The sequence below is a fragment of the Odocoileus virginianus genome, chromosome 7 (genome assembly GCF_023699985.2).
Source record: "Odocoileus virginianus isolate 20LAN1187 ecotype Illinois chromosome 7, Ovbor_1.2, whole genome shotgun sequence".
Taxonomy (NCBI): Eukaryota; Metazoa; Chordata; class Mammalia; order Artiodactyla; family Cervidae; genus Odocoileus; species Odocoileus virginianus.
The window spans coordinates 80,836,488-80,852,469 of NC_069680.1; the positions used below are offsets into that span (position 1 = coordinate 80,836,488).

Genomic DNA, 15,982 nt, shown 5'->3' on the forward strand with positions numbered 1-15,982 from the left:
GATAGGACAATCAGAGCATCAAAAAGTATAAAGACCATAACTGATTGAAACATATTTAAGTAAAAAGAAAATACTTAAGTTAATAATGATACTCTTTAAAGGCCCCCAAAACAACGCAAAACTAAACTCATTGGTTGCTGTTGGATGGGGCAGCAATTCTCTACTTTTGAAATTTGACAGCTAAGAAAAAGAATCAAGCTTTTATCCTGCCTTTCCTGAAAGAGTTGGATTTTAGAGTAACCAAATAGCCATAGTTGATGAGGGAATATTCTGTTTCTTTAGTTTTAAATAACATTCTCTGACTATTATCAGAAAGTCAAGAAATAGCAACCCTTGTTAAGGACGTGGAGAAAAGAGACCCTGTGCACTGTTCCTGGGAATGTAAACTGGTGCAACCACCATGGAAAACATTATGGACGTTCCTCAATATTAAAAGTAAAACTATCATATGATCCAGCCATTCTCCTGGATATTTAATCCAGAGAAAATTAAAACACTAACTCGAAAAGATATCTGCACCCTCATGTTCACTGCAGCATTATTTATAGTGGCCAAGATACAGAGACAACCTAAATGTTCATCTGTGAATGAGCAGATAAGAAAATGCCACACAGACACACACACACACAAGAATACTATTTAGTGTTAAAAAAAAAAAAAAAGAATGAAATCTTGTGACAACATGAATGGCCTCTGAGGGCATTTGCTAAGTGAAAAAGTCAGAGAAAGACAAATAGCAAAGACAAATAAGGAGAAAAGGAAAGATATATCCATTTGAATGCACAGTACCAAAGAATAAGAAGAAGAGATAAGAAAGCCTTCCTCAGTGATCAGAAATAGAGGAAAACAATAGAATGGGAAAGACTAGAGATCTCTTCAAGAAAATTAGAGATACCAAGGGAATATTTCATGCAAAGATGGGCTCAATAAAGGACAGAAATGGTAGGGACCTACCAGAAGCAGAAGATATTAAGAAGAGGTGGCAAGAATACAGAAAGAACTATAAAAAAAGATCTTCATGACCCAGATAATCATGATGGTATGATCACTCACCTAGAGCCAGACATCCTGGAATGAGAAGTCAAGTGGGCCTTATGAATCATCACTATGAACAAAGCTAGTGGAGGTGATGGAATTCCAGTTGAGCTATTTCAAATCCTGAAAGATGATGCTGTGAAAGTGCTGCACTCAATATGCCAGCAAATTTGGAAAACTTAGCAGTGGCCACAGGACTGGAAAAGGCCAGTTTTCATTCCAGTCCCAAAGAAAGGCAATGCCAAAGAATGCTTAAACTACCGCACAACTGCACTCATCTCACACACTAGTAAAGTAATGCTCAAAATTCTCCAAGCCAGGCTTCAGCAGTACCTGAATCATGAACTTCCAGATGTTCAAGCTGGTTTTAGAAAAGGCAGAGGAACCAGAGATCAAATTGCCAACATCCGTTGGATTATCAGAAAAGCAAGAGAGTTCTAGAAAAACATCTATTTCTGCTTGATTGACTATGCCAAACAAAGCCTTTGACTGTGTGGATCACCACAAACTGTGGAAAATTCTTAAAGAGATGGGAATACCAGACCACCTGACCTGCCTCTTGTGAAATTTGTATGCAGGTCCGGAAGTAACAGAACTGGACATGGGACAACAGACTGGTTCCAAATAGGGAAATGAGTACATCAAGGCTGTATATTGTCACCCTGCTTATTAACTTATATGCAGAGTACATCATGAGAAATGCTGGGCTAGATGAAACACAATCTGGAATCAAGATTGTTGGGGAAAATATCAATAACCTCAGATATGCGGATGACACCATCCTTATGGCAGAAGGCAAAGAACTAAGCCTCTTGATGAAAGCGAAAGAGGAGAGTGAAAAAGTTGGTTTAAAGCTGAACATTCAGAAAACTAAGATCATGGCATCTGGTCCCATCACTTCATGGCAAATAGATGGGGAAGCAGTGAGAGACTTTATTTCGGGGGGCTCCAAAATCCATGCAGATGGTGACTGTAGCCATGAAATTAAAAGACGCTTACTCCTTGGATGGAAAGTTTGACCAACCTAGACGGCACATTAAAAAGCAGAGACATTACTTTGCCAACAAAGGCCCATCTAGTCAAGGCTATGGTTTTTCCAGTAGTCATGTGTAGATGGGAGAGTTGGACTATAAAGAAAGCTGGGCACTGAAGAATTGATGCTTTTGAACTATGGTGTTGGAGAAGACTCTTGAGAGTCCCTGGGACTGCAAGGAGATCCATCCAGTCCATCCCTGAAGGAAATCAGTCCTGAGTGTTCATTGGAAGGACGATTTTGAAGCTGAAACTCTAATACTTTGGCCACCTGATGCGAAGAACTGACTCATTTAAAAAGACTCTGATGCTGGGAAAGATTGAAGGCAGGAGGAGAAAGGGACGACAAGGAATGAGATGGCTGGATGGCATCACCGACTCAATGGACATGAGTTTGGACAAACTCCAGGAGTTAGTGATGGACAGGGAGGCCTGGCGTGCTACGGTCCATAGAGTCACAAAGAGTCAGATATGACTGAGCAACTGAACTGAAGTATGATCTCACTTATATATGAACTCTAAAAGTGAAAACAACACACACAAAACAAAAAGCTACGCTCGTTGAAAACAGAGGACAGATTGGTGGTTGCCAGAAACATTGGGGGGCAGGGTGTGGGAGGAGTTATGGCAAAATGGGTGAAGGGAGTCACATGGTACAAACTTCTAGTTATGAAATAAACAAGTTATATGTAAGTGGCAGATAATGTGGCAGATGTTTACTAGACTTATTGTGATGATCATTTTGTAATTTTAAATATACAGATATTGAATCATTACATTGGATACCTGAAACCAATATAGCATTATATGTCAATTACACTTCTCTTAGTTTAAAAAATGTTGACTGCAAATATACTACTTAGTATATTAGAATATTTTAATTATAACTTAAAGAAATCAGATTCAGTTTAATGTATTTGTCAACTTAAAAAGAGCAGATGGCACATTATTTCTCTTTTAGACATTTTTATACACTGCTAATGCACATTTAAATTTATACACTACTGATATAAAGAGATGCAGTCTTTCTGAAAGACAGTTTGACTGTATATATCCAAAGAACTCTTCAGAAATTGCATACTCTGTTTCAGCAATTTAACTTCTAGGACTTTTTTCTTAGGAAATATTTTCTTAGAGTATTTTCTTGGGAAATACTTTAGGATATGTGCTTGACCAGAAGGGTTACGCCTGGAAGTGAGCTTCATGAGTGCAGGAGCCAGTTCATTGCTGATAACAGTGCCTGGCACTACAAGCAAATATAAGATAGTCCTCACATCATTTTTTAAAGTAGCTGAAATTTAGAATCAACCTAAATGTACAACACTGGGTTTGAGTAAATTGTTCTATATTGTAGTCATTAAAAATGATACTGTAGAAATATATATTATGGGTTCTTTTTATTTTAAAGTGATGTACATACACAAATAAAGAGAAAACATATACCTTTCCAGATATGTTGTAGTGATATATTGTGGTTGATTTTTGGTTTATTCTATTTGCCTCATCAGTAACTTCTGATTTTCCATCCACAACAACATTACTTGTGTTCACAAAGAACTATTTATACTATTTAGAAAAAATTGCATGCCAGGATCTTAAACATGATTTCTTCTATATTGAGATATGACTTTTTATCTCTTGTATTGATATAAAACTGTTTTTACTTTTTAACAAAGTTTCTAGGATTATGAAAGTTTCAAAAATGAAATTAATGTGTTTGCTAATTGCTAATTTTAATATCCCTATGAAATAATTTTCCTCCAAAATAGATATATCCACGGTGGCTAAGCAGACCTGGTTTGGCATAGTGAAATGTAAGCAAATCTTCACATTGACATAGTTGTGGTGCCCGGTGTTGAAACTGCAGGTGGCTCCATCCTGGTGCCAGACCAGAGGGTGCCCCAGCTGGAGGAGCATGTCCATCTTTGCTGGGTCTTGTTCTCTTGCTCTTTCATGGGCAGCACAGACATGCTGCTTGACTCTGTAGCTTTTAAAAGTGGAGGTTCTTCCTTCAGTTTTCCTGCCTCCCTGATGCAGTGTAAACACCAGCACAGACATACACATGCTACACACATTCCCTCCACCATACACAATAGCCGCACTCACTATCCATGAATTAGATAAAGTGTTAGTTTTCACTAACCTACTAGTTACATAACATCTCCTCGTGATCATACTCCTGGCCAAACTGCCCTTCACTCTCCACTGACTAACTGGGTGTAGGGCTGGGAAATGGGGACAGAAACTTCCAGGGAATCATCTGCCTTGGGCCGCATCAGTTATGATTTGAGAAAGTAGAGGAATCAGGGAGGGGAGGGAGAAGCTCTTCCTGGTTACCTGTAAGTCAAAAGTTCCTAATACCGATATGCATCTGTTTAGAAAAATTCTGTCTTCACAATTTATGAAATTATAATTGTGAATGGTGACTGTTAGTGGCAAACAACATGTGTAAGCACTAAATCAAGGGCCAAGTATCTTGTTGATCACTTATTTACTTGTAAGCAGCTGAGGCAAATTAATCCTGACAGTATTAACATACTTCCCATGTTTTCCGTCATCTCTTCCTTTATAGAAATCTCTCCAAGCCCATAGCTGTGCAGTATAAAGAAAAAGAAGACCGTTATGTGGACACATACAAGGTAGGTTCAGTTTTTCCTCATGTATTTTGATAAGTTAAAACTGGGTTCTTGGTTTTTGGACTTGTGTTTTATGTAATTTTCAATGTATAGTGTTGATTTTTCTGTTTCCCACTTCTGTGTGCAATTGACAGGCAACTGGAAATCATTATGTGATTTTAAATATTCTTTTCTGTCTTAATTCTCTGAAAACACTTTGCCTCCCAAAATAAATACACTTATTGTTGTATAAATTGAAAGCTCATAATCCATTGTTATGTTCAAATGTATGAAATAATTATATTCCTTATAAAAATCACAAAAATGTCCAGGGACCTGCTGTTTATATTCCCTAGTGTTATATATAATAATATCAATATATTTATAGTGGACCATAACCCTTTGTTATTCATCTCAACAAATTATGCACAGGTTTATTAACAAAAAAATACTGGATTTTAAAGTTTAAAATAGAAGTTAATTATCTATTTCTGTGAAATTAATGTTAATGGAATCCTGTTGGAAATTCAAAAAAACTCATTAGGCATATGTTGTATTCTTCACACAGTATAAAGATAGGAGCAGCTGAAGCAGTTTTCTCATATTCACCATGTTATCTTATGTCAAAATTTCAGAAAGATCCCTGCAGGAATCTTACAGCTGTCACTGCTTGATTCGTCTGTAGCTAAAAATGGGGCAGTGCTATGGAAATCAAAGAGAAATGACTCCAGAAAATTCACTGTCACCTGATTTTATTAGAGACAGAAGCTATGGGAGATGAGAATAGTGACAGATATTAAAACTTTGGTTGAGCTTCTTACTTTATGATGGGAAGATAAGAGTAGTTGAAGGATCACCAAATTCTTTTTTATTTCTGTGTAAGTCTACTGCAAAACAGCTATAAAATGTTATATTAAAGAACTTCAATAATGTGATACAGTTTTTACATTTCTCTTGCATTTCCTTTGAGAGAAGCATTTCTCTAAAGAACATAGCATTACATCTTGAAACCCTCTTAAAATGCAGACATCTCTGGTGAAAGTGGCAGTTCTTATTGTTGATCAATTTAAATGTTATGAGCCATTAGTGGGGAACCAGAGGGCTGAGAACTAACATGCAGAACAGGTGGATTTTCTATGAGGGACTAAGAGGGTAAACGTGCAGATGGTGAGATGCTTCTCGAGTGGTCGGCCCTCACTGGGACACCAAGGAGGAGGCCCCCAGACACTCCAGGAGGCTGAGGGCAAGCCATGGAGGATGGCACCTAAGGGGCAGTAGAGAAGGGTGGCAAAGATGATGAGCGAGGCTTCGCCAGCTCTGCCGGGAACTCATTATCACCAGTTTGGTCCCTGTGTCTTCAGTACCTGGAGGAGGAGTACCGCAAAGGAGCCCGGGAAGACGACCCCATGCCCCCAGTGCAGCCCTACCACTACGGCTCCCACTACTCCAACAGCGGCACTGTGCTTCATTTCCTGGTCAGAATGCCGCCTTTCACAAAGATGTTCTTAGCTTATCAAGGTAAGGATGGTTTTCTAACTGCCTCAAAGGTCGGATTGGTCATCAGGGGAAAACCAGTTTGCTGACATCCTGAGAATGTCTTAAAACTAATCAAACCATAGGAGAAAGAATTCTGCTTACTCTCTGAACAAAAGACAAAAGTCTCTTTAAGATACCTGCTGGGACTTCCCTGGTGGTCCAGTGGCTAAGACTCTGCACTCCCAATGCTGGAAGCCTGGGTTCGATCCCTGGTCAGGGAACTAACTAGATCCCACATGCCGCAACTAAAAGATTCTGCATACCACAGTGAAGATCAAAGATCCCATGTGCAGCCCAATAAATTTAACTTTTTTAAAAAAGAAACCTGCAGTAAGCTGGATCATCTCAATAATGTCTCCGATTTCAGCCTCAAATTACACGTGTCTACTTTTATAAAAATGCAATTCACTTTTTAAAAGTTAAGATGTCATTCACATAGCAAAAATTTTACCCTCCCTTTTAAAGTTATGAATTCACTTTTTTAAAATGTTCAACTTAATGATTTCAGATAACCTGTTATCTTTGGCCCCTAAAGGGGAATTTTAAGTTGCTATCAGTAAGTGGCTGTTAGGAGACCCACACTGCCGCCTTCACCACAGTAACTACCTAGGGAATAATCTTCAGTGGCAGCCCACACACCTGAAGATGGCTTAGATAGGTGACTTTACTGCTTTCTATGCAAGAAGGTTTCTAGTGAGAACAGTGACTTCTAGTGAGAAATCCTATCAGTTTCTAGTGAGTCAGCAGTACTAGCCCTGTAGTTGTTCCTCCTGGAACAGAATCCTTTGTGGAATCATCATCCATTCAGTTACTTGACTCTTCTCGAACTTCTTTATGTATTTACACTCACATACATGCAACCTCTTAGAGGAATAAATTTGTATTCCGTAGACCACTTGGTCTGTGAAGGGGGCTTTCTTGCATCTATCCCTCTTCTGGTTGTCAGAACACAAAACAAATGTTGCATATGACAGCTGTTCAAATATTTGAATATTACTACCCTGTCCTCCTCCTCCTCTCACTCTTGTTTATCCCTAGGCTAATTAACCTTAGTTAAGAGCGTCCTCTATACAAGGCCTGCTGCAAGGAATGCAGAAATAAATAAAGACAGTTTTATACTTATTTAAGCAGTGTTTGCTCTGGTTTCCAAACCTGTCACTGTTCTGCTCATCTTTCTGGATGTGTTCTGATTTGTGAATGCTGTTATTAAACAGTAGCAGTCAGAATAAAAAAGGATATGTCAGGGAATTCCCTGGTAGTCCTAGTGGTTAGGACTCCACACTTTCACTGCTGAGGGTGCAGATTCAGTCCCTGGTCAGGGGGCTAAGATCCTCCAAGTCGGGCAGTACGGCCAAAATAATAATAAGAATAATAATGAAAGAATATTTCAGATGTGGTTTGGGACAACAGCAGTATATAACAGAACTGTTACTGCCCTTCATTTCTTTTCATGTCGTCCAAGAATCTATTAATATAAAACCCTTGATCAATTATTATGCTAGGTTTTCTTCACTATGTATTTAAGAATGATTTTTTTAAAAGACAGTAGGGACTAGCTCAGTCCCCATTCTAGTCTTCTGATTAATTTAAAATGATTTGTGATGACATTTTCATTTATTTCTAGACTTCTCATTTAATCCAGGGTTTCTCACTTTGGCACTGTAGTCATTTTGGGTTACATAGTTCTCTAGAGGAGACTGTCCTGTGCACTGTGGGACATTTAGCAGCATCCCTGGCCTACTAGATGCCCATGGCATCCCTCCCCAGCCATGAGAACCAAAAATGTCTCCAGGCATTGCCAGATGTCCCCTGGGGAACAAAAGTACTAAGCTAACAACTGCCACTTGAGTTCATACATGTTCTAGATTATAGGAATTTGTAGTATTACTTTTTTAAAAAATTAAGAAACTGCAGAGAATTTAAAAATTCAAACAGAAGCCTCAGTGTGTTTCTCCTGTTCCACAGTTCTATTGTCTCTACATATTGTGATTCCACCACACCCTCACAGAATTGCCTTTAATTTTTCTGGATTCCATTTAGATTAATAACTTTTTATCCTGAGGGAGTTAGTTTTTTTTTAAGTGGCCCTCCCTACTTTCTGAAAAAAAAAAAAAAAAAAAAAATTTACAAATCTCATTTCATCCCAGATTTTATTTAGTGCCCAGTCAATGCTAACTGATTCTGCTGAATAGAGGAGAAAGTAGTAAAAGTGATAGAAAACGTTGCTTGGCAAAGCAGGTCAGGCTTGGGGAAGATTTAGCATATTTTTTTTTTAAATTGCGCCTTGCTTGATGCTGAAATTTGTCTCTAACAGTCTCCAGATGAAAAGATGTGTTCAAATTCCGACAGGTTGAGGGGAGTTTTAGATGGTACACATGGTGCCTAAGAAGAATCCGCACTGCTGATGTTTTCAAGAGCTGGAGTTTAGATCCCATTTCATATTGTAGGCTAGAAAGTCTAACTGTTGACAGAAAAGATGGAATTGAAACTCAGTCCTTGATTGTTAATAGTCTACACAAGGAAAGCTTAACAAAAAAGTAACTATTAGTTTTATCTTCATTCATAGGGAATTTTACTTATTTAGCTAAGAGTTAGAACATTTAAAAAGCAATGCCCCTATCACCCCAGCAAGAGAAAAGAAAAATAGTCTTACTGATTAGAGGTAAAGAAATGATTCTGCTTCTTGATGGGGTAAAAAGCTATTTTTACCTACTGGAACTTTAATTTTCCTTCTATATTTATTCTTTCAATAAATAGATAATTATCTAGTTCCTAGAATGTGCTTGGTATGGTTGATATCCCAGGTGTCTGCTTTTATGGAACTTTCATTCTTCTTGGGCAGATATTTAATATTAATCAATTAAATAAGTGATATAAATGTATCTAGTTATACACAAAAGCATAATACAATTTAAAAATAATACAGTCTCAAGTTATGTAGAGTAATATTTATTTTCAGGAGCACTAATAACCTCTTTTACATTATGGACAAATAAAATCATTTTAATATTTTTGAAGTATTGAAAGCAAATTAATTATAACAAGTTTCAAATGAAATCAAGTCTTTGTGTCTTAAGTGTGTTATTTGTATTTCTTTTTAGATCAAAGTTTTGACATTCCAGACAGAACTTTTCATTCTACAAATACAACTTGGCGCCTCTCATCTTTTGAGTCCATGACTGATGTGAAAGAACTTATCCCAGAGTTTTTCTATCTTCCAGAATTCTTAGTTAACCGTGAAGGTACAGCAATAAATCATTTCTAATTAAAATTTCTTAGAGTTTGTACTTACTTTATAATTTTCCAAAAATAAAAATAGTTTTTGTAAGTTCTAAAATTTGAGTCCCCAAATAAGAGAAATGCCTTTACTTTTAGGTATATAATTTTATTTCCAAGTGAGCTTGAGGATTTTAAATATTAACTATTAAAAGCATTTGTAAACATGTATATTTTAATTTTGTTACAGAAATTATTATTTTCTATGATTATAAAAGTTGTAATATGCTGATTATTTTTAAAAGTCAAGAATTTATTAAAGAACAATCTAAATTAACCAAATGTCAATGATTTTATGAGTAATGACCAAGTTAGAAGTAAAACACTCTGACTAGAGTTATTGAATAATGAAAAGTGACACTGGAAAATAAAATCAGATTTTCTGTGATGCCAGTGACCAACAATCTCAGCTAATCATGCCTGTTCTTTAATGTAAGATCAGTTAATCCTTCACAAGGTGTCTTTTCTTTCATTACTTAATTTCATATTTTTATGTGACTTTTAGGAATATGTGAAATTGAGAATTATATCTTTAGAGAAGTTAAAGTGTTGAGCAATTACTTCAGAATCTTTTACTGTATTAACTGGCTTCTCTGGAGTTACTTAGATAATCACTAATAAATCTGTGCTGCTAATTACTTGGAGCATGTTTCATAGCATTGCCCAAGTAAGAAATGCCTCAGTGAAATATCAACACCTTCAGTCTGGGGCACCTACCTTGTGGTTCCTGCCTCAGTTAGTCTGCTGCTCATCTCCCTGTCCATGGTTTCGTGTATGTATGTTCCCATTATCTACAGCTGCATAGCAAATCACTCCAGTACTCAGTGACTCAAAACCTTAAATGTACCACCCATGACAGTTTTTTCAGGTCAGAAATTCAGGAACAGCTCAGCCAGGTGGTTTTTGTGGCTTTGGCTCAGGGTTTCTTGTGCGGTTACATTCAGATTGGCTGCAGCAGGAACATCCAGGGGAACAGAGCAGCATGAGGCTGGCAGGCCGCTCCTTCTTTAGTGTCTGTAGTTTTCCGTGTGGCTTCTCCACATGGACTATTGTGGACTTCTTGCAGCATGCAGCCTCGGAAATCCTAGTTGGCAATTCCAGGCTCCTAACACAAGTGTCCCAAGAGAGATGAGCAGAGGCTGCATGGCCTTTTGCAGCCTAGCCTTGGAGGCCACAACGTGGCCTTCGACTGCATTCTGCTTGGGAGGTAGTCACGAGGGCCTGCCCACATTCAAAAGGAAGGAGCATAGACTTTGCCACTTAATAGGGGAGTAGTGAGATTCTAGAAAAGCATGCAGAGCAGCAAGTGTTGTTATAGCCGTTTTTGAAAAAGATAACTTGCCATAGCATACATCCTGCCATTTCCTATGAGCGTTCTTGTAGGCCTTTCATTGTCCCTCCAGGTGCCCGCTCCGGGTGAAGTGTCTACCCCTCTGATGTGTCCAGGTGTGTCCAGAGCCCCAGAAAGTTAGGAATGATTTGAGTTCATGGAGCCCCCTGCTGGTCACCCCTCTTCTGCTCAGCCCTTACATGCCTCGTCACAGCGGTTCAGTCAGTTCAGTCAGTCAATCTGCTGCCTCCCTTGAAGCTGCCACACAGTATGGAGGTGCTCAGCCAGTCCATCCTGACACTGTCACCCTGCAGCTGTCAGATGACTGCTGGGCTTTTTGAGGTGACCCTCGCCCTCACCCCTTGTTAATTTTATATAAGCCCTTGGTTTATATTTCGTATCATATGTCATTTCCAGGTACTTCCAAAATTAGTGAAGATCCTTCCAGTTGTTTTCACAAGATCAAAAAGCAGTCAGGCAGCAACTTACATTCATATGGAGCTTAATCAGCTTTTAAGAGGCTCTTTTAAATTTGTGTTCTGCTATGATGTTCAGATTTTCTTTCCATAAAAAGCACAAAAAATTTCTTTTCAAAGGTAACATTTCCTTTAGGAAATTTTTCAAATTTTTTATCTAGTTCTCTAAACTGGAATATAATTGCTTTACAGTGTTTTGTTAGTATCTGCTGTACAACATGAATCAGCTGTATGTATACATACATATATCCCTGCCCTCTCTAGCCTCCCTCCCACTCCCCCAGGATAACTTTTTTAAAGAAACACTTATGAGATTTTTGTTTACACCAGCAGTCTAAAGAGACAATTAGATAACACCTATTTACATCACAGAACAACCCTCATAATATGTTAGTATAATTTTGTTGTCTGTGGGAATGCTTAGTGGAAATGAAATCAGAACAGACCTATAGATTTACCATAAAATAAATAGACTAAGTTCATTCTTGGAATGTATATACTTTGTTGAGTTTTTTAAATTGAAGAATGCTAATACTTTGCCACACAAGTAGCCTTAAATTTATTATGTATTAACACCAAAAATTCTGAAATGCATATACAAAAGTCTTCACTTTATTTTAATCAAGATTACAATTGAGATTGTTTTCACACTTAGTGCATTTGAAGATTTGACAAGTGAAATATTAGAATTAGCAGGCAGTGATTTTCTGCTTTTCAATATGACATATCAATATGACTTCATAAAGTGGTAGAAGAGTAAATTTGAAAGATTTCAGATTCAGTTAGGATAGATAGTGTTAATCCGTGCACCTCTGTGAGTAGTAAGTCAGCAGGTGAGCAATAGTGTTACTATCCTCTGGATGCTCCTTTTCCTGGTTATAACACACAATAGCTATTTGTGTGAACCCTTCAGGTCTGCCCAGTGGGCCAAAGGAAGCATGATTTGGAGGAGATAAACATTGATATTAATCTTCTGTTTTAGGTTTCGACTTTGGTGTGCGTCAGAATGGTGAGCGGGTTAATCACGTCAACCTCCCACCTTGGGCACGTAACGATCCCCGTCTTTTTATCCTCATCCATCGACAGGCTCTAGAGTCTGACTACGTGTCCCAGAACATCTGTCAGTGGATTGACTTGGTATTCGGGTATAAACAAAAAGGGAAGGCCTCTGTCCAAGCCATCAATGTCTTCCATCCTGCTGTAAGTGACTCTTATAAAACTCTGCATTTATATAAGGTAGAACCTGAACATTTAAAAGTTAGACATGTTTCTTTACAATACTCAAGTTATCAAAGAGAAAAATTGACAAAGACACTGAACTTGCCCAAGATTTTTTCAGGTTTATGTTTCACCTCTTTTAGAATAACTTAGATACTATCCATCAAAGATTCCCCAAGACCACTCCCAGGTTGGATGAGGACTTAAGAACTCAGCATACAGTTGCACTTACAGTGAAGGGTACAAAGCAAAAGCAGCAAAGGGAAAAGATACATGGGGCAGAGCTGGAGCAAACCAGGCACCAGCTTCCAAGAGACTTATCCCAGTGAGTCACAGAAAGCTCACTCAGTTCCTCCATCAATAAACTGACAGAATTAGGGCTGCAGTGCCAGGGTTTTTATCAAGGACTGGTCGTGTAGGCACCCTCTCTCATATGTCCAGAAGTTCCAGGCCTCCAGAAGGAAACCAGGTGTTTGGGATACACCACATTGTCCAGTTTGGGTGCAGTGAACCACTTTTATCAGGTAAAAAAGGTAGGAACTCTTCTGAAATCCATGTTCCCAGACAAGGCCAAGGACAAACCTTCCAGACACACCTTCCCAAGGAGAGCAGTTCAGGCCTGCTGTGTAACTCTTTTCTGCACATCATCCTATATACATGTTCTGTTTTTAAATGGCGTCCCTTTTCCTTATTGTACAAACTATATCTGTGCCTTGTTAGAAAAATATCTAAGATACAGACTCCAAAAGGAAGAAATTTTAAGATCAACTTTGATATCATCATCTAAAGATAAATATTAAAACCACTTTCTTTTTCCTACACATATCACTTCACTTATATAATGATTTTATTTCTGTAATGTTATCTTTTAAAAAATAATTTATTTATTTATTTATGTGTGGCAGTGCTGGGTCTTCGCTGCAGTGCAGGCTTTTCTCTAATCATGGGGAGCGGGGGCTACTCTCCAGTTTCTGTGTGCAGGCTTCTCATTGCAGTGGCTTTTCTTGTTGCAAAGCACGAGCTCTAGAGTATGCAGGCTTCAGTAGTTGTGGCACACAGGCTTAGTTGCTCCATGGCATGTGGGATCTTCCCGGATCAGGGATCAAACCCCTGTCCCCTGCGTTGGCAGGTGGATTCTTTACCACTGAGCCACCAGGGAAACCCCCATTTATATAATAATATCAGTGCTTATTATTCCAAAGTATGGATATCCGGTAATTTATTTAACTAGTCCCCTATTCTTGGATATTTTATTAGTGTTCTTCTGCTATTAAAATTATTATTCCTCCGATTATTTCTTTATGTACCACTTTACTTCCTTGAGTTAAATTCCCAAAAGTCAAATTGTTACACTTTAATGTATATTTTTCAATGTTGTTAGATAGTCTACATTAAAAAAAAAATCCTTCCTATTCAGGAAGCTTTTATTTTCCCAGGCTCTGGGGATGCAAAGGTGAATAAGATTCACACAGGGAGGGAAGATATATAAAGCTGGCATCTTTAGTCATCAGGGCTCTCCTGTGGCTCAGCAGTAAAGAATCCGGCTGCCAGTGCAAGAGATGCAGGTTTGAACCCTGGGTCAGGAAGATCCCCTGGAGACAGAAATGGCAACCCACTCCAGTATTCTTGCCTGGGAAATCCTATGGACAGAGGAGCCTGGCAGGCTACAGTCCATGGGGTCGCAAAAGAGGCAGACAGGACTTAGCAACTAAACAGCAATGATATCTTTAGTCATCAGGGAAATGCAGATTAGAGCCACAGTGAGTTACCACTTTATATCATTGAGAATGCCTCTAAATAAAAGACTAACAATTCCAGGTATTGAGTAAGTGGAATACTACTCAACAATAAAGAGGAAATGTTTTATGCTGACTGAAAGAAACCTGATCACTCTGTATGAATCCACTCCATTTACCTGAAATTCAAGAACAAGGAAGATTAATCTCCTAATATTAGAAATCAGAACAATGGTTGCCTCCAGGGAGTAAGGGTATTGACTGCCTAAAGGACATCAGGGAACTTTCTGGGGGATAGAAATGCTCTGTTCCTTGATTTTCATGATGGTTCCATCAGATGGTACTTTAAAAATCTGTAGGGTTTTATTGTGTGTAAAATATACCTCTATAGAGGTATATATGTAAGTTTTAAAGGTTTTAAAGACTGAGGTATAATTTTTAAGCTTCATGTTTGATCTAAAATGTAACTTTAAAAGCAGTTAGGAGCTTCCCTGGTGGTCCAGTGGCTAAGACTCTGTGCTCCCAATGCAAGGCACCTGGGTTTGGTCCCTGGACAGGGGACTAGATCCCATATGCTGCAACTAAGACCCAGCACAGCCAAATAAAAATATAGGCAATTCAGTTCACGTTGTCCAGCAGAAACTAACACAACCTTGTAAAGCAATTATACTCCAGTGCAAATTAAAAGCAGTTAACAACTGGGACACTAACCTGAGTATACTCTGCCTATAATACTGGCACAGACTTTCAATTATTCTCATTTAAAATTCACACTAAAAGAATATGCATGCTGAAATACACCATTTAATTCTCACCTTACTAGATTTTTTCATTAATTCTTTGGGACTTTAGAACTTAATAAAGGATAGAGTTTGCACCATTGTTCTATACATTTTAAATACAATTTTTTTTTTTTTTTGGCCACACCTCATGGCCTTTGCATCTTAGTTCCCCAACCAGGGATAGAACCCTTGCCCCCTGTGTTGGAGACATGGAGTCCTAACCACTGGCCCACCGGGGATGCCCTCTTTTAGAAATTTAATAAAGCTCAATTCGTGGGACAAAACGAAGTGTAGCATTTAAGTGCACAGTCCCTGAATCCAGGATTGAGTTCACATCCTCATTCTGTGACTCTGCTACTTGCTGTGTGACCTGCAGTGTCACCTTAACCTCTCTGTACTTTTGTGCAGATTCGTAAAATGTGAACAGTAATACCAACCTCATAAATAAGAAAATGTGTTCAGGGTAATGTCTGCCATCCAATTAAGTATAAACATTAGCTTTGTAAAAAGGAATGTAAAAATGCTTTTTGATCTTAATTCGTCATTCACTAGTATATGGGGTTCACTAGAAACTGATACCACAGAAGGTAAAGAAGCACTATTTTAAAGTAAATTTTAAGAGCTCTGGCTATAGGGCTATTCCAGTCTTCTTGTGAATTTTTGAGTCTATTAAATTAAACAGCCATAAAGAATGAGCCTGCTTAGAGAAGCATCTGCGGCAGGTGTTGGAGCTCTTGTGGTGGTGGGAGTGTGGTGGCAAGGGGAGTAGATGTTGAAGATTATTGAACTTCTGAAGAACCTTTGAAACTTTATTTTGGCATTTATAGAAATGTTATTTGTAGGTACAAAAATGGAATTTGCTTCCTGATTAAATGCTGAAAGTTAAATACAAGCAGGATGCACAAAAATGACAGATCTGTACCCAGCTTTAAAAATATGCACCTCA

At 38.2% G+C, this 15,982-nt stretch overlaps 1 protein-coding gene across 5 annotated transcripts in view; it reads left to right on the forward strand.

The window, feature by feature from the left end:
• The window catches only part of LYST (lysosomal trafficking regulator), a 191,342-nt gene that overhangs the window by 150,862 nt on the left and 24,498 nt on the right, over positions 1-15,982 (forward strand). For all 5 annotated transcript variants that reach the window (XM_070471052.1, XM_070471055.1, XM_070471054.1 and 2 more), the window contains 4 exons: positions 4,640-4,706; positions 6,044-6,200; positions 9,320-9,460; positions 12,283-12,500. In XM_070471052.1, the coding sequence (XP_070327153.1) occupies positions 4,640-4,706; positions 6,044-6,200; positions 9,320-9,460; positions 12,283-12,500 (583 nt within the window). The remainder of the gene's footprint in view (positions 1-4,639; positions 4,707-6,043; positions 6,201-9,319; positions 9,461-12,282; positions 12,501-15,982) is intronic.